Source organism: Gallinula chloropus, assembly GCF_964237585.1.
Source record: "Gallinula chloropus genome assembly, chromosome: 22".
Classification (NCBI taxonomy): Eukaryota; Metazoa; Chordata; class Aves; order Gruiformes; family Rallidae; genus Gallinula; species Gallinula chloropus.
Genome location: NC_140107.1, coordinates 6,903,927 through 6,924,648, shown reverse-complemented (window position 1 = coordinate 6,924,648; position 20,722 = coordinate 6,903,927). Strand labels below are relative to the sequence as shown.

The following is a 20,722-nucleotide window of genomic DNA, read 5'->3' as shown; positions in this document are numbered from 1 at the left end:
ACAGGGAGTTCCCCACCAATCTGGGGAAGAACTTCCCGGTGAGGGAGCCCTGGGACAGGCTGCCCAGGGGGTGTGGAGTCTCCTTCTCTGGAGAGATTCCAGCCCCGTCTGGACACCGACCTGTGTGTCCTGTCCTAGGGACCCTGCTTGGGCAGGGAGTTGGACCCCATGGGCTCTAGAGGTCCCTTCCAACCCCTCTTGCCTCTAGAAATATTTCATCCACCAGCTCATCCCATATTGAGATCCAGCTCAGGCTGCGAGTGCAGCTCCCTGGGACATGGTGCCTCCCATGGAGAAAGCCCAGGGCTTGGGCCGGCTCCCACCATCACACAAGGGCCCAAGGCTTCTGCAAAGCCTGTCTTGGAAGACTGAGATTTAAACAGCAAGAGGGAGGGACCCAGGAAGGGAAATGCTGCACCCATTTGTCTGTCTGTCAGGTATCATGTCCATGTGCCCAGCCCTCGCCTTGTCCCAGCTGTGGGGCAACACACGACTTCCCCAGGGTGGAAAACCAGCAATCCCATGGTTATTAGGGAACAGCAACACCCCTGATCCACCAGCAGCTGGGCTGGTGAAACCAAACCCCCCCCAGTTGCTGTTAAACACAGCCCCAAACCCCCAGCCCCCCAACCACACACCCCTTTGTCCCCTCAAACACTCCTCCCCAGAAGTGCCAGTGGTGTCACAGCGCAGGAAGCCCCAAATCCATCCCTTCCCCACACTGTGCTACGCAGCCAGAGCCACCCCCAGCATGAACCCCAATGGGTACCCACCTATCCCACCCCACACACCAGGGTTTGGAAATGAAACTCCTTCCTACAGCATCACCTCTGGGGTTTTTATCACCCTTCTCCTCCCATGTACACATCCCAGCAAAAGCTGTTGGACCAGGCTGGATTCCCAGCCAGGGACCTGCCTCCCTCTGCTGATGGGAAAGGACAGGACAGAGCCAGGATGGGACCAACACACCTCAGCCAGATCCAGCTGCTGGAAAAGTCTGTGTGAGACATTCAGCTGCTTTTTCTTGCCCTGGCCCAGGCACCTCACCCAGTGATAATTCAACAGCCAGGGGGTAGGTCCTCAGTATTTTTAAAACTAGGTTTTATTTTTAGCAAATACAAAGCCTCTCCCAAATCCAGCAGCAGAACCAGCCTTGCCCTGCTTGGGGCAGCGAGGACGGCGCAGGCTGAAGTGCGATTTATCCTCAGGAGGGCTGGAACCTCCCCACTCCCTGCAGCACTGCCTGCAGGCACGTTCACACCAAGCTTTGTAGGAAGATGTGGACAGAAGCCGTGGGAGCAGGGCACTGCTGGGGCGTCAGGGCACTGTCCCAACCCATCGGTCCTCGTCCCCTCTTGTCCAAGCTCACCCCTCACATCCAGCACCCTCCCAGGGGCTGAGCTCAGGGGCACTCCCCACAGTCTGAGATAATCACCTTCTGCTTCGGTTTCCCATCTTTGGTGCCCTGAGCCTTTGGGAAAAGAGCAGCAGGAATTAAAAAGTGCCAAGGCCAAGGGTGGGAGGGAGGCAGGCTCTGCCCTGACCGTCCCGCCGGCAGCACCTACCTCGATCTGTCGCACCACGTCCATGCCCTCTGTCACCTCACCAAACACCACGTGCTTCCCGTCCAGCCAGTCTGTTTTCTCACAGGTGATGAAGAACTGGGAGCCGTTGGTGTTTGGGCCAGAGTTTGCCATCGACAACAGCCCTGTGATGAACAAGCAGCGTGTTACGGGCGGAGGGAGCGATGAGCGCCAGCACAAGAGCGGCTACTTTGACCCAAACCCATTCCCATGCTCTAAAAGACCACCAGTTTTAGGAGAGCCTCCAAATGTTAAAACTCCAGAGAAACTGCTGGAAACCAGTTACACTGAGAGAGAAGCAATCTCAAACGTGAAGGACAGACAGGGGTAGGGGCTGCTCATCTATTTTTAATTGCACGAATCTCTGTCATAGAATCACAGAATCCCAGACTGGTCTGGGTTGGAAGGGACCCCAAGGGTCCCAGAGCTCCAACCCCCTGCCACAGGCAGGGACACCAACCTCCAGGCCTGGAGCTACACAAGGTTGCCCAGGGCCCCATCCAACCTGGCCTTGAACACCCCCCCGGAATGGGGCACCCACCCCAATCTGGGCAGCCCCTTCCAGCACCTTACCACTCTCTGTAAAAAACTTCCCCCCTAGTATCTAATCTAAACCTTCCTTCCTTTAGCTTTAACCCATCCCCCTTCTCCTGCCATTGTCTACCCTTTTAGAAAGTTGATTCTCCTGTCTGTATAGTCCCCTGTTGATTCTCTGTCTGTACCGTGACTTTCCTCCTTTAAAAATCCACCAGGAAAGTGGCTTTAAAATGCTTTCTCCATCCTACAATACAGGAAATTAACAGCACGTGGATGGAAAAGAGAACAACATGTTTCCACGTGTCAAACATCAGTGATACACCACAGTCTGACCGTGGCAGATTAACCCCACAGCAGAAGCGTTTGGATAATGCAGATTATAACTCAAGGCAGCTACTATCAGCACAGCCCAGGCCAAACAGCCCACGTGATGATGCTGAGCAGCTCTTGGATGATCTTTTGATGTTGAGCCTCTCCAGCCCCAGTGGGAAGGTGGCTCTACCTGGCCCCGTGTGTTTGAGAATGAAGTTTTCATCATCGAACTTCTTCCCATAGATGGATTTGCCTCCGGTGCCGTTGTGGTTGGTGAAGTCGCCGCCCTGGCACATGAACTGGGGGATGATGCGATGGAAGCTGCTCCCTTTGAAGCCAAAGCCTTTCTCGTGGGTGCAGAGGCAGCGGAAATTCTCTGTTTGGGGGCAAGGGGGAGAGAGGTGAAAGCTGTGTTGCAGCTGGAAGCCACCACGGTGGCGAGGATGATCCTCTCCCTCTCCTCACCTACGGTCATGGGCACCACGTCTGAGCGCAGGAGGATCTGCAGCCGCCCCGCCGGCTTGTTCCCGATCTTGATGTCCATGTAAACCTGAGGGTTGGCCCGGGATTTCTTGGCAGGAGGCTCACCCTGAGCAGAAGGAAAAGGCATGTTGAGATGACATTCCTCTGCTCTGCCTCCAGACACAGCTGAGCCTGCACCCTCAGCCTCCAGGGCAGCAGGGATACCAACGGCTCCGGCTGCTGTTCCTACCTCCTGCGCCTCTGGTTTGGGCGCCTCTGCTCCTGCCTCTTCTGTGTTCTCCTCCAGAGTCTTCCCTGAAAACTTCTTCAGCCAGTCATCATCTGACCAGACTGCGATGGGGAAAGGAAAGGTCAGAGCAGAGGAACCGAACCGAAGGGCCACAGGTGAACACACCTGCAGCTGCGCAGGTCAGGGCGCAGCACGGCACCCGAGGTGTGGCAGCAGCCTGCTCCAGGATGCAAGGAAACAGTCCACAAAGTCATCTCCACTTCCTCCCAGAGGTGCCACACATCCCCAGGCAGGGCAAGCACATTGCCCCCCACACAGGGCAACTGCTTTTACAGAAGTGGCCAGATGTGTGGGTAATTTTGCCTTGCCAGAGGGCACAAGGGTAATTAGAAATGCAGCCAAGAGCATTTCCATCCAAGCAACTAGGGAGTATTTTTGGTTATGATACTATTTGGTGATTAGGATGCTGCTCAGAGACTTGAGACCCTGAGAAGGAAGCAGAGGTCTCTGCATCGGGGTCTGGAAGAGCAGAAAGACCAATGCACGAAGCTCTGAACATCCACGGGGACGCTCATCCCTCCAGGCACCAACTCACCAGGCCTGGATGATCCTTCCTTGATTCGCATTGGTTTGGCCAAGTTCACGCGAATTGTCCTGCCAAAGAGCTCAGACTCGTTCTGCAGAGGGGGAAAAAGCACAACAAAACCCACCAAAAGGTAAAAAAACATCACTGTGCCCCCCTGGATCCCCACAGAGGTCAGAGGAGAACAGAGCTTGCTGTCTCTAGGTAGCCTGCAGCGCACAGGGAAGATGGTAAAGCCACTTGTCTCCATGGGAAGCAGGTCCATACCATGTTGTCAATAGCTGCTGCTGCATCCTGCCAAAGAGAAAGCAAGAGCAAATTGTTATGATCGTTTCTCCTCACTCAGCCTCAAAAAACGGGGCTCAGCATACACAGGCCCCAGCATTTGGCTGCTAACAAAGCCTACCAAAGGGTTGTTGTTCTAAACCCCCTTTTCCCCAGGGCTGTAAGGACCGAAGGGCATTGTAGGAGCTGTACCCAAACCAGTGTCTGGGGCTTGCTTCCCAGCAACTAGTAAACACCCCTGCTGTGCAGTGCTTTACTGCTCTGAGAGAGCAGGAGAGTTCAGCCCCACTGAACCGGCTTGCCTGGAGGCACTGAAAAGCCGGGTAGATGTGGTGCTGCAGGATGTGGGTTAGTGGTGGCTGGCAGGTCAGGGTGACGATTAGACCTGAGGCTCTAAAGGGTCTCTTCCAGCCAAGGCAATGCTGTGATTCCCCCTCAGGCGTGAGGCCCGGGACAGGCGATAGAACGGGGAAGACACAGGGACACCCGGAGTACATGAGATACCCGGAACACGTGGGGGGACACACGGGAACACACGCGGCCCACCCGCTGCGGCCGAGCCCCGGGGCCTGCAGGCCTTCGGGCCGAGCGGACAGAGGCCCCGTGGCCCCGGGCCCGGCCTCGCCCCGCAGCTCCCAGCCGGAGGGCCCGGCCTGGCGCCCGCTGCTTTCTCACCTCCGCCAGCTCGAACTCGATGAAAGCGAACCCCCGGTGCTTTTCTGGAGAGAGAAGCGGTCACGGGCAGCGCTCCCGCGGGGCGCCGGCGGCGGCCGGGCCCGTCCCGCCCCGCTCGCTCCGCCTCCGCCCGCTCCCGCCCGCCGCACGCACCCGTCTCGTAGTCCAGCGGGATCTGGATGTCGGTGATGTCGCCGAACGGGATGAAGGCGGCGTGCAGCACCTTCTCGTCCACCTCCTCCGCCAGCCCGCCTGCGGGGCGGACAGGGGTCAGGGCCTGCGGAGCGCGGCCCCGACCGCAGCGGCCCCGGGGCCCGGCACTCACCTACGTACAGCACCCGCTTGGTGGCCGCCATCTTGCCCGGGCGCCCGGAACAGCGCGGCGGCTCCGCCCCACGCTGCCCCCACCCCATCTGACCCCCGTGGCTCCGCCCACCCGGCGGGGAGAGCGGGAGGTGAAGCGGGCCCTGACGCACCAGGCCCCTGGGTGACAGAGGGCGGGTGCTGGCCGGGGGCAGGACAGGCAGCCTGGAGCCAGGAAAGGATCAGCCAGAAGGGCTCACGTGTCATTTCTCACCCCCGAGGTCGGAGCATGAAGCCCCCATGCTCAGAGCAGCTGAACACGCAGCAACAGGGGGCAAGGAGGCCAAGGGGATGTTGGGGTACAGGTCAAAGGAGGGGATGCGTGGCCTCTGCTCTGCCCTGGTCAGGCCCCTACTGTAACACCCAGCACTGCAAAGCTGCTCTGCACCTGCAGAGAAGAGGAAGGCAAAGCCCTTCCACCCCTCACTTGACAGAATAGCTCCAGGACCCCAGTGCTCATCACCCCATCAAGGCATCAGCCACAGCACGGCTCCAACACAGCCACTCAAACAGCCACGGGCAGGAGATAGAGCTGAATAATCCCATTCCATCACAATTTAACGTATCAATCTCCTGGCAAATGCCTGCCAGGTTATCTTTAAGGCACAGTACTTTTACTAGTCAGATCTCAAGAAAATAGTGACACAGATAGAGTTTTAAATTCCTTTATTGATAAATGCTTTCCAGACTTTCCAAACTGGATGGTTCAGTTAAAACCAAAACCACAAAATACTTTGAACCTAAGATCCTCAGTGGCCTCAGAAGACCCAAAGGGCAGCTCTGGTCTGACCACAGAGGAAAAGCTTGCAAGCCCAATTCTGGTTTTGGAAAACTAGAGCTGAGTCAGCTTTTTAAATAAGATCTTAAAGATTAATTTACAAAATGCAATAGAACTATGTGATATGGCGCACGGCATATCTGCAGGACAGTGAAGTCTTCAAACATCTGGAGCCGATGTCTAGGAAGGGGCTATTTGGCTTCTTTTCCTGTAGGATGTGAAGACAACACGTTACCCACACCTCACTCCAGGCTGCTGGACTTCCTTTCCAGTGTTATAAACCAAAAGGACACATTTTGTTGTGACATCTGACAGTAACAGCTTCACAAGTAGTGCTGAAGATGGCAATTCCAGACATCCCAGGGAAAAGTGGATCATTAAGAGCAACACAAGGCACTCCAGGAATGAAAAGCTTTCTGCAGATGTTAACCAAGAGCCAGCTCCAAACACAGGAGATGCCATTTGCCATGGACCTAACAGTGAAGTGACATTCCTGCCACCAGCACGTCACTACACACCACAGGCAGGGTAAGGAACAGGCATGAACAGCCCATTTAAAACTCACTAGAACATCATGTGTGTCCCATTTTGTTTCCCCAGATTAGCAGATTCCCAAGACTCAATACTTCAGAGAAACACTCACCAGTCTTCCTGGTTTAAGAGGTAGCAGCAACTACGCCCACCTTCTGGGCAGCTTCTTTCTTGGCTTGGTGAGCCTGCAACACTGCAACGGCCTCCTCCACCTCAGGGAGACAAATCACCTGGTGAGACCTGCTCTCTGGACCAAACCTCCCACAGATCACCCCTCCCTAAAGGAACAGGCTGGTTTACCTTTGACCGGAGGGACTCTGGAGACTCTAGCATGTGCAGCAGCTCCGAGTTGTCAATCTCTAGCAGCATTCCTGTGATCTTCCCTGCAAGGCTGGAGTGCATAGCTTGAATGAGAGGGAACAAACGTTCTCCTGGGCAAGGGAAAAAGAGAAAGAAAGGGTTCAGACAGTGGAGTTTCAATTAAAAGTCATCTTTGAGACCTTAGGGGGTTTCCAAAGGAAACTGGAGTTTCACTTACCCAGCATCTGTTTCTGCTCCTGGGGAGGGGCAGCAGCCAGCATAGAAGCTGTCAGCGGTTCCTGTCCCTGCACGTGTACTGCAGGCTGTGGTGCCTATAGAAGGGCAGACAAGAGGGTTGTGAAACCGATACAATTTTGTATTTAGAGACAATGCAATACTCCCTCCTCCCAAAACACACTTTGTCAAGCCTACAGCAGACTGAAGTTTCAGAAGAGGACAGCTCAGGCGCCCTTCATTCACAAACAGGCTCCCTCCAAGTCCTGGACTCAACCCCCCTAATATCATACACAGGCACTGTAAATATCTCACAAAAGCTGGATCAAGCATTGAGATAATGTTTGATTATCTCTTTGGAGAGCAACATTCATGCCTGATCTTTGTACAGTGCAGAGGTTCAAGGGAGAAGCAAAACATGCCTTCAGTGATACCCCCAGTGAGGATTTGGCAGAGGTGAGAGAAGGAATGGTTGCAAAACAGGAAAGAACAAGAAAAATAACCTTGCAGCAAAGCCGGGTAGAAAAGGGTTTGCAAGTACAAGACCGATAAAGCAACAAAGCTGTCCCTGGCAAAGGTGAAACTGCTGGGGTTTGAATTCAAAAGTATGATGCTGGTCTGGGTTCTAGAAGTAGGTTGAAGGTTCTGTACAAACACTGAGTGGTGTGTAAGACCTGCCCCCCCTGCCCTGTGTTACCTGCAGAGGCTGTACGGCTGGGTGGGGGCTGCGGACGCTGGAGGCGTATTTGTAAGGAGGAACAGCTCTGGGAGCAGGGGCAGCTACAGGCGGCCGAGGGGCTAAACTCTGCGCTGCGGTGCCAACGCCTGCCAAGGGAGAGAACGGAACTACAGACTCCTGCAGCAACACACAAGCAAGTCGGGTGTCTGGTATCAACTGCTGAATTCAGGCTATGTCCCCACACAGTGTAATACTGCTTTAAAAACCGGTGTCTGCAATGTGCCCAGTGCCTCAGGAATGGGCTGCTCTCCCCAAACACAGGATGCATTCCTCATCCTGCATTTTGGGTACTTTCTAGCCAGTCACTGAATAAAATGAATTTGGATGCTCTACTCTGAAAACAACATCCATGACCTACAGAACCTTTATTTTAGTTAATCTTGCATGGTGTATGTGGCAGAGGTGTAGAGATGAGTTCCAAACCAGTGGAAAGTAACCCATCTGGATTTCCACTGCTGTGCTGTAGCACCAACTATCCCCAGACCCGCACTGGACAGCGAGGACCGGGGAAGATCAAAGTGCTGTGTCTGCCCCTTGCTCTGGGTGGCCTTTGGGAGCAGAGTCATGTCTCACTAGCATCCTACTCCTTCTCAGACAAGGGGAAGAGCCAGGGATGCAGACTCCTTACCAACTCGCTGGGCAGCAGCAGGGAGGCCACGAGAGGCTGGAGCGTTGCCGGCAGGGGTCAGATGGCGCAGCGCTGGCCGTGGTCCGGACTGGCGCATGGCATTTGGCATTCCCTGGAAGCCTAATGGAAGAAGTGAGGGGAAATCCTCAAAACAGAACTGACTGGCCAGTCAGGCAGCTACTGAAAGGAGGTTGGGATTGTGCACAGAAAGGAAAGTATGCTTGGCTCTTGCTGGAAAGTACAGACTAGAGGGTCACACAACCCAAATGCTGTTTCTAGCATGCTCACCTTGAGGTCTTCCCCCTTGCTGCCAGCGTGGGTTGGGTCTCATCTGCGTCATCTGATTAGGTGCATAGTAAGTAGGTCTGCTCTGAGCCTGAAGAAAGATCAGACAAGCTCAGAGGCAACACTGAATCCCAGACTGGTTTGGGTTGGAAGGGACCTCAAAGATCATCCAGTTCCAATCCCCTGCCATGGGCAGGGATACTCTCACCACACCAGGCTGCCCATCCAACCCTGTCTTGAACACCTCCAGGGATGGAGCTTCCACACCCTATCTGTGCACCCTGTGCCAGGGACTCACCACCCTCGGAGTGAAGAATTTCTTCCTGAAGTCTAACTTAACCCTGCCCTCTGTCAGTTTGAAGCCATCACCCCTTGTCCTGCCAGCACACTCCCTGGTGACCAGCCCCTCTCCCACTTCCCTGTAGGACCTCTTTAATTATCAGTAGGCTGAGATTAGGTCTCCCCAGAGCCTTCACTTCTCCAGACTGAACCAGCCCAACTCTCTAAGCCTGGCTTCAGAGGAGAGGTGCTCCAGCAATCTGATCATCTTTGTGTCCTCCTCTGGACTCATTCCAACAGCTCCATGTCTTTCCTGTACTGAGAATCCCAGAGCTGGACATAGCACTGCAGCTGGGGTCTCACAAGAGTGGAGCAGAGGGGCAAAATCCCCTCCCTCAACCTGCTGGCCACACTGTTCTTGATGCAGCCCAGGACAGGGTTGGCTGCCTGAGCCACCAGCACACACTGCAACATCTAAGGAACACACACTGCTGCCAGGACCCAACACTGAATTCAGGTCAGGGAAAGAGGCAGCTGAGAAGCCTCAAAATTAACTCCACTGACTGCGCCTCTCATTAGGAGTGATTTGCTTACAGGTTTAAGAAAGGCTTAACAAGACTCCTGCAGCTGAACCATCAAAGCTGCAGGAGAGATCGAAAAACCACACCAGCTCAGCTTACCTGGGGCACAGCAGGCATGAAATATCCCCCAGCAGCAGGCTGGAACTGATTAATGATCGTGTTGGCAGGCAAGGCTCTCATCCCAGCGATGCGCTGCATGTACTGGTTTGTTAGATGGGCCTTCCGCTCCTCTTTCCTCTGTGCAAGCGCAACGTACAAGGGCTTTGAGCCCACAATTCGCCCGTTCATCTCTGTCACAGCTTTTGTAGCTTCCTCTGGAGAGGAAAAGCAGACAAAGCCAAACCCTTTGCTCCGTCCATCTTCCAGCATCACCTGCAGTAAAGATCAATTGCTAGTAGAGTACCCTTACAAGAACCTTGCCCAAGGTTTTATTTTTGCCCTGTATTATTTTTCAGGCAGGTAGGAGTGAACTGTTGCAGAGGTGTAGAGACAGGTACTCGCTGAATGGAAGTCACCTGCCTGGATTCACTCTGCTATTCTGTAAGCACCATGTGTCCCCAGGCCCACACTGCACAGTAAGGAATGGGAAAGATTTGGTGCAGCCCCTGAACGCGTGTAAGGAAACGCCAGTCACCTCAAACAAGCATGTTTGCTACTTCCTGCCCCCTCTTGACAAGGAAATTAAGCCAGTTTTCAGTAAAACCCCACCAAGACCTCAAGAAGTCTGTGTATTTACTAGTCTGGATGTTCAGAACCACAGTGACACAGGGAATATAAAAACTACCCTTCCAATCTCATGTCCTCAACGGTTTCTTCTTCAAGCTTTAAAAACCCCACTACCCTTAAACCCCACAGTACCTTGGCACTCGTTATTGACCCAAAGGGTGAGAACTCCTTCCTCAGTTTTTCATCATCTATAGTGTCATCTAGGTTTTTAATGTATAGGTTAACACCCTAGAAGGGAGAAACAGCAAGACATTCATAACATCCAAGAAAAATCTCGAGCACATCAACTGTTAGCATCCATCTGCCAGAGCTGTGAGTTGCCTGAAAACTCTTAATTTAGCATAATGTTCCTGTTGTACCACACAAAGGTGATAGGTGTTGCAAAGGTGTAGAGACAAGTCCCACTGTGGTGCAGGGATCTCGTCTGGATTTCCTTCGCTTCGCTCTCGCATCACGTGTCCCCAGTCCAGCACTGTACCACAAGGAGCGGGAAAGATTCAGATGCCATCTCTGCTGTCACCCAGTTTTGCCATAAATTAGTAAGACAACAGGAGTCATGCTGCCTCTTTTCATCCTTCTAGGTATTCCTGTTTTAAAGTCAAGGAGACTCGATGACTTTGCTCATGTCTCCTTCGACTTTTCACTGCCAAGACTCACCCCCGCTGCCCCCAGGCACCATGGAGTTGCCTTTACTCCGGGGATCTCTCACAGGACAATGACACTGTCAACTCCTTTCAAGTCCTGCCAGTAAACTGACAGACCAGTGTTTGAATTCAGAAATGGATCATTCACCTGGTACCGGCTGAGTCTCTCTTGTTTCAGCTGTTCAAACTTCCTCTTCAGCTCTGCCTGCCGCTCGACCTTCTTCTGCGCTCGGCCTACAAACACCATCTTCCCATTGATATCCTTCCCATTCATTTCTTCTACTGCCTGGATGGAGGGGAAAACTGTCATCTGCTGAAACAAGGCAGCACCTGATCCTGTTAAGAACTGGACTGTCCAAAGCTCACACTCTATCCCTGCCTGGCAGCCAATAAACCGAGGGTGCCACGCTACCTTTGCACAGCCTCTGTGTAACAGGCTCATTAAAGACAAACTGAAGTTATCAGGACAGACCATCCTGACCACACCTCTGTAAATGTTGGACTAGCAGCAACACGTGTGTTTATCCCCAATCCTTCTTGCAATTAAGGCCAATTTTAAACAAGCATTCTGCTTAAACAAGACCATTTCCAAGCAGTGTTGTCACTCTGGAAGTCTTCTTCCTCCTGAAGCCCTGTACTGTAGTATTTGTCCAGCATTATTGTTCTTGATTATACCACTGTGTTCTGTGTGGGTCTTATCTGGAGAAATGCTGAGTTACCCTTAAACATGAAGCTAGTAAGGTGCACAGGGTTTTAAGTGCCCACATCTAGAAGAGGTTATGGCTGAGGCAGTATTCTCCCATTTTAACAAGCTCCTATGATAAAGCAAGTTAAGTTTTTGTCCTCTGAAGATATGCCTAAGCAGCATAAGAGAGTCATACCTTGTTAGCATCTTCATGCTTTTCAAAGCTCACGAAGCCAAAGCCTTTGGATTTTCCAGTGGGGTCTGTCATCACTTTAACACTCAGAGTTTTACCTGTTACCAAGGAATGGGGTTAGTAAAGAACCATAAAAATATTTCAAGACTATTAAGTTCTACACAGTAGCCCCAGCCTTCTCCCTCTCTCATCTGTCAGCCAGCCTCTGCTTCCTCTCCAACACTTGGCACAACTACTACTCACACCTCAACTATTTGTATTCCTCAGCTTTAAAATGATCCACATAGAGCTACACAGATGGTAGCAGCACTGTTAAACCACCACGGGTCATGAAATTCACAGCCTGATTACAAGTGTTGCTGTATTTACCGTATTTGCTGAAGAGTTCCTTTAGTCTTTCATCATCCATGTCATCCCCAAAGTTTTTAATATAAACATTGGTGAATTCCTTTGCCTTGGCTCCTAACTCAGCCTCCCGCTCCTTACGAGACTTGAATCTCCCAACAAACCTATGGAAAGAATAAAAATCCCAATAAGCAGCTTGTTTTCAAGAGCAGAAAAGCAATGTGTGATTTGCAGTGAGGCAAAAAAAAATGAGTGTGTAGTAGGAGCTGTGAACAGGGACAAGAAAGGGTGACAGGGGAAGGACAAACTGGCTGCAGGTCAACCAGAAAAATCACCTGTCTTATGGTGAGGTGGATAAGGATGCCCACCCAGCTCTGCAGTGGAGAGTTACTGGCCACAGACACCCACCCCAGCCCACTAGTGGAAAGTAGCAAGTCAAGGCTTGGTTAGGGACACCCACCAGCCCTGAAATGGAGGGGTAGCAGGCCATGGCTTGGGCAGGGTCACTCACCAGCCCTGTAGTGGAGAGAGGTAGCAGGCCAAGGCTTGGGCCAGGAGAACCAGTGCCTTGTGTGTCCCTGTTAATACCGAGATGCATCACGGTTCATGCGCTCGTTGCTGCTTCTGGCTGTGACACTCACACTTTGCGGTCGTTTAGCAGCATGCCGTTCATCTTCTCGATGGCTCTATCTGCAGCATCCTGGGTCTCAAAGTGCACAAATGCGTAGCCCTTAGAGCCATTCTCATCACACACCACCTAGACATGCAGAAGGGAAACAAAACATCACCACTCTGAACAGATTTTCTCCTCTGTCATGCTCAGACACACGGCCAGCAGGCAAAAATCGGTTACTGCCAAGGGTCAACGTTAGGAAGATGTTACCTGCACTTCAGACTTGCACACCTGATTGCTAACTGTGACATAACTGCAGCAATCCCTAACTTTCTGGTCAACTCTGGCTTTGAAAGACTCCACTCCTCTCTTGGTGAAAGGCGTCCCTCTCTCTTCCTACGCTGGACAGGTCTGACCATGTCACCGCTATAACGGAATCGGACAAAGTAACCACATCTCACCTTGCAGGACAAAATATTCCCAAACGCTGAGAATGTGTCATAAAGTGCCTTGTTATCAATGGATTTGTCCAGGTTCTTAATGAAGACATTCCCAACCCCTGACTTCCTCAAGGAGGGGTCCCTCTGAGACCACATGATGCGAATGGGTTTTCCTTTGATCACATCAAAATTCATGGTATCTAGAGCACGCTCAGCTGCAAGAGAAGTCAAGAACAGAGTTCTGTGGTTTGTTAAAGAATAAAGGTTTCCATCATGTGGGTGATAGCTTTCTCTGAATTTTACTTGGCTCATGGAAACATCCAGGTTAATATCACAGGCAACCAATTCCAATGGCTTTGGAATTCAGTGTTTCAGGGGAAATCTTTGCAGTGCAGTCACTAGATATGCCTAAGTATAGAATAGGTTTAATAGACTATTTTAAGTTTACATGATAGTAATGCTTTAACAACCACAGCAAAATGAATGGCAAAATGCTTGGGATTTATTAGTCCTATTCTTAACTATTATAAAATGGAAAATTGCTGCACCCAAAGAAGGAAAGGAAATGCAGGAAACCCTGGGGGCAACAAAAAGGGAAGTTACAAGAGTGACTGTTTGGTTTGTTTGCTTTTCATGAAGCTCACATCTGCCTGCATTCATTTCTTAAGAGAAAAGGATCATTTCCCTGTCAGGTCAGGGAGAATGTGCACAAACACATGGCTGGCTGGGAAGATGACCATGAGTCAGCCCATGTAACTGATGTCACAAAAAAGAAAAGGTTATTCTGAAATTGCTCAATCTGAAGTGACAGCAAGAGAAGTAAAACCATGGAGAAAAGTTTGGTTTGATTAGCAGGGAAGTGTTCATCTAAACTCCAAAGCCCCAGCACTGTCATTCTAACCTGCACTGAAATCCCCTCCATGATTCTATTTCTGCTACCCACTGATATATTAAAAGGATCATTACATACACACGTTAGGATCTTGTTCATAAAACTGAGATGCCTGGGACTCTTCTGTGCCAGCAAACACTCCCAGCACAGAGAAAGAGACAAGACCGTTAACTCCCAGCATGAAGCTGGGAAACAGGCATTAAAATCAAGGAACATCACAAAGGCAGAACGCAAGTCCTCCAAATTAGTCTCAATTCTTCTAGGCCACCTTCACCCCATGATACTTGCTGATGAGAGATCCAATATTGCTGCTGAGCAGCAAATTCAAGGAAAATGCCAATTCAAACACCTTCTCCTTTCATACAACTGCTGGTGCAACCAAAGTAACTACTCCACATTTCAGGGAACTATCTCTTGTAACTCCAGTGAGACATTGCCTACAAGACACCTGTGTACTCTCTACCCTCAAAGCCAATTTCAGCTACTGTGTGGAAGTTTCATGGAGTATTTTCACATGCTTTGAAAGTGGTTTTTCTTCTTGTTGCTTTTTAAATTGAAGCAGTGCTGTCACTAGTCCCTCACACATACCCCCAGCTGGAAAACAAACTGAGGGATTAATTCCTTCAGTAGTCAAAAAATAAACAGAAAAAAATTAAGGGGGAAAGTTTTACTTGCTACAACTCTACTAGTGTTGTTTAGTCAAAGGTGTTAAATGCAATTAATTGCCATGCTAAAATGATTTCTCATCTGCTACTCCAAATGCAACTATGGTTCTTCCTGCAGCCCACTCCCAGTAGGCACTTCAGCAGGCAACTTGGCCCAGCTCATCAAATTTGGCAGTGTTTATTTATAGCAGGGAGAGGTCCTCCAGAAGCATGTGTTGGCAAGGACACAACCTAGTTGTATATACCATTTGCAGCAGAAACAGGGCTCCTACTGGAAGGTGCCAAGCAGATGAAGCAGTGGCACGCAACCAGAGGGGCCCGTGAAACGCTCTGCAGCAGCTCGTGAGATACAGACTAGTTCTGAACTTACTCCCAGCCCTTTCAGGCTTCCTAAGCACATACTTAAGCAGATAGTATTGCACTACTCTTTCAATAGCTTGCTAGTATTTCACTCTATTAGTATACTCTGCTTGAGATTCACTCAGACACTTCTTGTGAGCAGGGGTGGAAGAAAGCCATAGATGGATTCCCAGTTGGAGGAAGGTCTGCTGTGCCCACAGGTGGAAATGCAATCACATTACATGGGGACCTAAGAAAACCTGCAAAGGATCAGCACGAGTTATGTGAGTGACTCAGACTGAGCACATCTGATTCATTTCCTTAATCTGAGCAAACACCTTCTCATTTTCTTCTATTTAAACCACAAAGCTTCAGCCATTTCAGTTCCTATGTATCTGTTCCTCTCCCACTGGTTCCTGTCATCCTTCCAGCAGACTCAACTGCAACTCATATATAGTATTATACACGCTCTTAACTCCTTTTAAGCTTCCTTTTCACTCCTCTTCTATAGCCCTCTAGTTAGGGAAAGCATATGAACACTCTTTGCAGTTTGCCTCAGGCCTCGAGGTAATTAATCTCCCTTGCAGGCTCCCTGATGCTGAGCTAATAACAATGCTGGCATTAGCGACTGTGGTTGAGCAGCAAAGACAGATAACAACACGTGCACACCCCAAGATTCACCCACGAGCTCTGCACAGGGAGTTTTATTCTGCAAGGGTGGCTGTTCTGCAAACCTCCTGGGTCTCACTTGTATCACTGAACAAAAAACACCTAACAAGAGCATGCAGCACAAATTTAACAGCTGCATGCAGAACACTTAAATCCCTTGATCACTGAAGTCAGAACAAAATGCTGTTGGCAGTGAGGCATATGTAAGTGATCACTCTTCCCTTTTAACTTCATACCTGCAGAGAAAGGCAACAAAGCTGGGGAAGGGGCTGGAGCACAAGTCTGGTGAGGAGCAGCTGAGGGAGCTGGGACTGTTCAGCCTGGAGGAGGCTCAGGGAGACCTCATTGCTCTCTCCCAACTCCCTGAAAGGTGGTTGTGGGGAGCTGGGGCTCAGCCTCTTCTTGCAGATAACCAGCAACAGGACAAGAGGGAATGGCTGCAAGTTGCACCAGGGGAGGTTCAGATTAGAAATTCTCCAAAAGAGCAGTTGGGCATTGGAAGGGGCTGCCCAGGGAGGTGGTGGAGTCACTGTCCCTCAGGGTGTTCAAGGGAAGGCTGGATGAGGTACTCAGGGACACGGGTTAGTGAATGATAGATGTGGGAGGGGGATGGTTGAACTGGATGATCTTGGAGGTCTTTTCCAACCTTAGTGATTCTCTGATTTCTCTTATGCAGGTCTTTTCTTTAAGGAACAAACAAGAAGTTTATATATACACTCTTCAACACCTTTCTTCAGGGACACTTATCTTAATCCCAGCTCTGGGCTCTTTCTGGGCTTGGGAAACATTCTGTTTTCTCTGCACTTTGGAACAGCTTATCTCTATAGCCATATTAAAGCTTCTCTGCTTCGTTATCTGAGTTGTCACATCGTAACTGTTGTCAATGTTATGAAGCCCTGGAATGCAATTAAATTCCACAAGGGATACATGAACAAGGGAACTCAGGTTTTCTTTCAAATGCAATGAGTTTGCTTGCTTTCCCCTTCTTCACAAAGGGAATAAATATTAACAACTACAGCTGAACCTGAACTAGCCAGAACTTTGAAGCATTTCCTTAATCTGCCTTTCACAGGATGACAGATTCAGTATTCAGCATTCACTGGTTGCTTTGAGAAAGAACCGCAATCAAAACCCACAGATCTTCTTTTCACTAAAAATAACCTCCCTGCAGCAGACTAACAGTTAGACAAAGCAGGTCCAGAAAGCAACACCTCCCAGGGTCAAGCATCGCTCCATTAGCTAACAAAAGCATGAAGAAAAGGGCAAGTTTTGAATCAATTCGGACACAGAAAGTCCTGAGTACAGAACACATTCAGGCTGTGACTCTCTAGTGGCCCCATGTAATGGGGAAGAGTTCTGGCTACCTGATTTGCTCTGCAGTCTTTCTCCAGTCGTATGGACTTTCTCACCACACAAAGAAGTTAGAACATTTTCTTCACATATAAATCTCATCCTTCTGCAAAAGGCACCAGGGAAACGCTAACTACTGTGTATTATACCTGCTTCCACTTCAGGCATACTAACCATCTGTCCACAGTAACTTCCAGAAAAGTTTCCAGAGCACAAAACTCCCTGATTACTTTCACAGGGTATTTTGTAGCATCTACTATCACCCAGAATCAAAACAGACCCCCACACGGCTGCAGAACACACACACACACCCCTTGCCCATCTTTTCACAGATATAAATTGAAATCCAAAATGCATTCCTGACTGCAGGCTCCTGGGGGAAAGCCCAGACCCTTCCTTCTTTCAGAAAGCCCTCCTGCTGAGTCCTGAGCACTGCCACCTTGAAGAGGAGAGCCCACTTCTGCCCTTGACTCTACTCTTCACATTCAGGTCTTTGTTTCGGAGAGACCAACACAACCACCTTCCCAGAGTTACTGTTCCACTGCACCACGTTTAGCTCAGCAGCTGGTTTTCACTTATGCAGAGTAACACATGCAGCAGTTTGCCAGAGAGAAGTCAGGAGCATTTCAGAAGAGATCTCTTCAGGAGAGCAGGAGGAGTTTGGATATCCCTCCTAACAGATATCAGCTCAATGATTAGGTTTGAATCACTTGACCTTCTAAGACGTACCTGTAACAAGACACCACTTACTTTGTCAAAGTGTCACTTGAAGTACTGGGACTTCCTAAAATGTCTGCTGCCTCTCCAGGAGCCCAGAATGATGCAACCTCCCTCTAAATTCCTGCCTATTTATTACCATAAAAAATTGGAAGGCCACCTGTCTATCTATTTGTATGAGGGGGAGAACTTCTTTCTGCTAAAGCAAGCACATGTGACTAGCCACCCTTCCCTTTTAAACATCTCAACTTCACGGATCACACAGGTCTTCTCTACTTTAAGAGAGCTTTAGCCACACTTTTGCACCCCGTATCTCCAACATTTATCTAACCCGAGCTCAGAGCTCCTTCCTGGCTTTATTTCTGCTGCTTGTCTTTACTCCTCTTACCCTGCAGAAGTGAGATGATTGCCTAGACAAAGGCAGGCCAGCCTGGGTAACTAACTGTGTCTTTGCTTGTACAGCACATGAACGTACCACAGTGTGTTTTGTAAGAGGGAGTCAGAGGAGACAGGTCCATCAGCAGGAGAGGACCACATCTACAGGATCTCAGGTTCTTCCTTTCTCACTGATAATTTTAAACACACATGAATACATTGCTTAACCTGCATAAAAAGCACTTCTGAGAGTTCCACGAATGAGAAATGATGCACTGGGGTGAAAGACAGCCTTTTATCAGCCTGGCAAGAGAAAGTGCTGGGTCAGAGCAGTCAGCATCCCAAGGAAAGGACAGGCAGAATGGCCTCTGACCTGGGAGAGAGGATGGAAGTGAGGATGGCACACAACCATGACTGACTATGCAAAATCCATCTGTTGCAGCCAAGAGCTCAATCCCAGAGGCCCTACTGGCTTGCAGGAACACAATTGTGCAATCAGGTTTCTGGTTTCTACACAACAAACCCTGTGATTCGAAGTCAACATATTGCCCTGCACAACAAACAGACCCCCCTTCTGCTGTCTGTAAAAGCATCAAGCAGGTTACCCCACTGCAGACTAAAGGGCAGTGTACTTGAAGCCTGTGCTGCTGTGAAATGATTCTGAATTACAGGGAAAAGCTGACTCTCACCTATCTTTTGAGTGTTTCCATCACATTGACACTGCTAAATCACAGCACAGAGTATGAATGTACACCAGTCGACAAGGAAAGGCTCTGAAAACTAGGGCAGAAAGCCCTGACCCATTTTTCTCCCAGAAAAGGCATGTTCCAAAATGACCTCTTCTGTCCCATCTTCCACATGCGACTGCTGCTTCAGCTCTGGGATATCTACTTGAGCAGGAGCCAAACTAAAGTATAATAAGAGAGTCTGGCAACAGCAAATCTATCTGGCTTCTGTGTGCAAGACAACCAGGTTTCCTACACACTGAACAACACATCCTTTCCCATTAATATCACAATGCTGCTTCCCAAACTGGGAAGCCCCAGCCAGCTGCTTGCACAGGCACAGCAACCTGCTCCCAAATATTAAATTGGGAGTGGGCAGCCAGAGGCTCAGCCAGTCAAACAGAGCATTCAGAGAGAGCTGGCCACTCTGAACTTTTTCTGCTAGGACTGACTGCACGAGGACCCACACAAACAGTCCAAACCTACACAAGAATGGAGGGGAACAAAGTGGAGACTATTCTCCTATGAGAGCTGGAGCAAACCCAAGCCTCCAGAGTTTCATATCAGCAAGAGAGATAGGTCTGTCTATCATAGATGATATCAAGATGTGCATTTGCTGAGTGTTTCATAGACAATCAGCAGTAAAAAGTATTTCAGCTTTGGTCACTGGCAAGCAGTTACTTACCCTGTAACGTTTTGGAGGGCTGCTCCATGGCAAGCACCATGGATTCGTGGGGAAAAAGCGAATAGAAGCGAAGGGGAAAAACCATCAACCTGGTCACGAATGTCACTTACCATCTGCTGGCTGCTGGAAGTTGACGTAGGCATACCCAAGGGACCGGCGGGTGATCATATCCCTGCAGACACGAATGGAGAGCACGGGGCCAGCAGGGCTGAACTTCTCGTAGAGCATGGCCTCGGTGACATCGGGGTGCAGGTCACCCACGTACAGCGACGCCATGGGGTAACTGCTGGCAGCCGTGTTCATCTTCCGCCCAGCACCACGCTCCCACCGGGAACTAAGAAGGGTTTATGCTGGGGTTTCTTTAAGTTAAGCTTTTTGTAAATACTTAAAAGTGGGGAAGGGGGTGGGGGGTGGAACTCGAGATCTTAGTTAACAGCCTCACTAAGCCGGGGCCTGTGAAAACAGCTCGGGAGAGGGGGGCTGGCAGGAGGCCGGTGACCAGAGGGGGGGGGAACGGCTGCTCTACCACGCCAGGCCCCGGGACAGAGAGCGGGTGGGGAGGCGGGGGAAGGAGAGGCCTGAAAATCAGCAGGAAACAAAGTTAAGCCTCCAGGAGAGCGGGGCTCGGATACGAAGCCAAAATTCATACGGCAGCTCCTGGTGAAGGGTGGAAAGGGGGTTGGGGGGAACCCTCCTCGGGCCTCCCTAAAGCCACGTCCCTTACTTCGCTCTAAGAGTCCGCAGCGGAGGCCGTTTGACTTTCTGAGGCAAAAAACCCACCAAAAACAACCCACAAGCCCCCGGAGGGGGGGAAAAATAACCGTATCCGCCGGGTAGATTGATAAAAACCGTCCCTTTGAAAGCTAAACCCTCTCTGCCAGGCTTGTACTCCGCACACGCTGAAAGCCGGCCGGCTCCGGCGGGGCGATAAGCAACACGCGGCCGCGGCTGAGCGCCGGGCTGACAGGAGGGAGCGGAGCGGGCCTGAGCCGCGCTCGCCCGGCTCCCCTCGCTGCTTCCCCCGTGTCCCCTCCCCGCCCCTCGCGGCGCTGAGGTCCCGGCCCGGGGGGGCGCTGGGCCCGACACCGACTCACGCGTTGCGGCCCAGAGAACGGAGAGGCGGCGGCGGGCGGCGGGCGGCCCTTTATAGCCGCCGCGGCGGCGTGAGCGGGCCGCCGTGCCGCGGAGAGGAGGAGGAGGCGGCGGCGAGGCCCGGCCGGGAGCGACCCCCGCCCCCCCCCCCGGGTTCGCCGC

At 50.8% G+C, this 20,722-nt stretch overlaps 2 protein-coding genes across 4 annotated transcripts; both read right to left on the bottom strand.

The window, feature by feature from the left end:
- Positions 1-1,090: 1,090 nt before the first annotated feature.
- On the bottom strand, positions 1,091-5,059 carry PPIE (peptidylprolyl isomerase E). 2 transcript variants are annotated; one of them, XM_084274288.1, is made up of 10 exons: positions 5,013-5,059; positions 4,841-4,939; positions 4,688-4,731; positions 3,995-4,021; positions 3,740-3,821; positions 3,145-3,245; positions 2,898-3,021; positions 2,623-2,808; positions 1,566-1,708; positions 1,091-1,471 (listed from the first exon to the last, which is right to left on the bottom strand). In XM_084274288.1, the coding sequence occupies exons 1-10, from the start codon at positions 5,041-5,043 to the stop codon at positions 1,403-1,405; spliced, it is 906 nt and encodes a 301-aa protein (XP_084130414.1). In that variant the 5' UTR covers positions 5,044-5,059; the 3' UTR covers positions 1,091-1,402. The 2 variants fall into 2 exon arrangements, with proteins under 2 accessions (XP_084130414.1, XP_084130415.1); XM_084274289.1 differs by lacking the exon at positions 4,688-4,731 and having other exon boundaries at positions 3,740-4,021; positions 5,013-5,048.
- Positions 5,060-5,701: 642 nt separating this feature from the next.
- PABPC4 (poly(A) binding protein cytoplasmic 4) lies at positions 5,702-20,695 on the bottom strand. Of its 2 annotated transcripts, XM_084274323.1 has the most exons (16): positions 20,563-20,695; positions 19,579-19,802; positions 13,073-13,266; positions 12,640-12,755; positions 12,023-12,162; positions 11,657-11,751; positions 10,924-11,061; positions 10,264-10,359; positions 9,505-9,777; positions 8,549-8,636; positions 8,261-8,380; positions 7,591-7,718; positions 6,898-6,991; positions 6,660-6,790; positions 6,472-6,571; positions 5,702-6,036 (listed from the first exon to the last, which is right to left on the bottom strand). In XM_084274323.1, the coding sequence occupies exons 2-15, from the start codon at positions 19,769-19,771 to the stop codon at positions 6,485-6,487; spliced, it is 1,893 nt and encodes a 630-aa protein (XP_084130449.1). In that variant the 5' UTR covers positions 19,772-19,802; positions 20,563-20,695; the 3' UTR covers positions 5,702-6,036; positions 6,472-6,484. The 2 variants fall into 2 exon arrangements, with proteins under 2 accessions (XP_084130449.1, XP_084130450.1); XM_084274324.1 differs by lacking the exons at positions 13,073-13,266; positions 20,563-20,695 and having other exon boundaries at positions 19,579-19,731.
- Between the last annotated feature and the right edge of the window lie 27 nt (positions 20,696-20,722).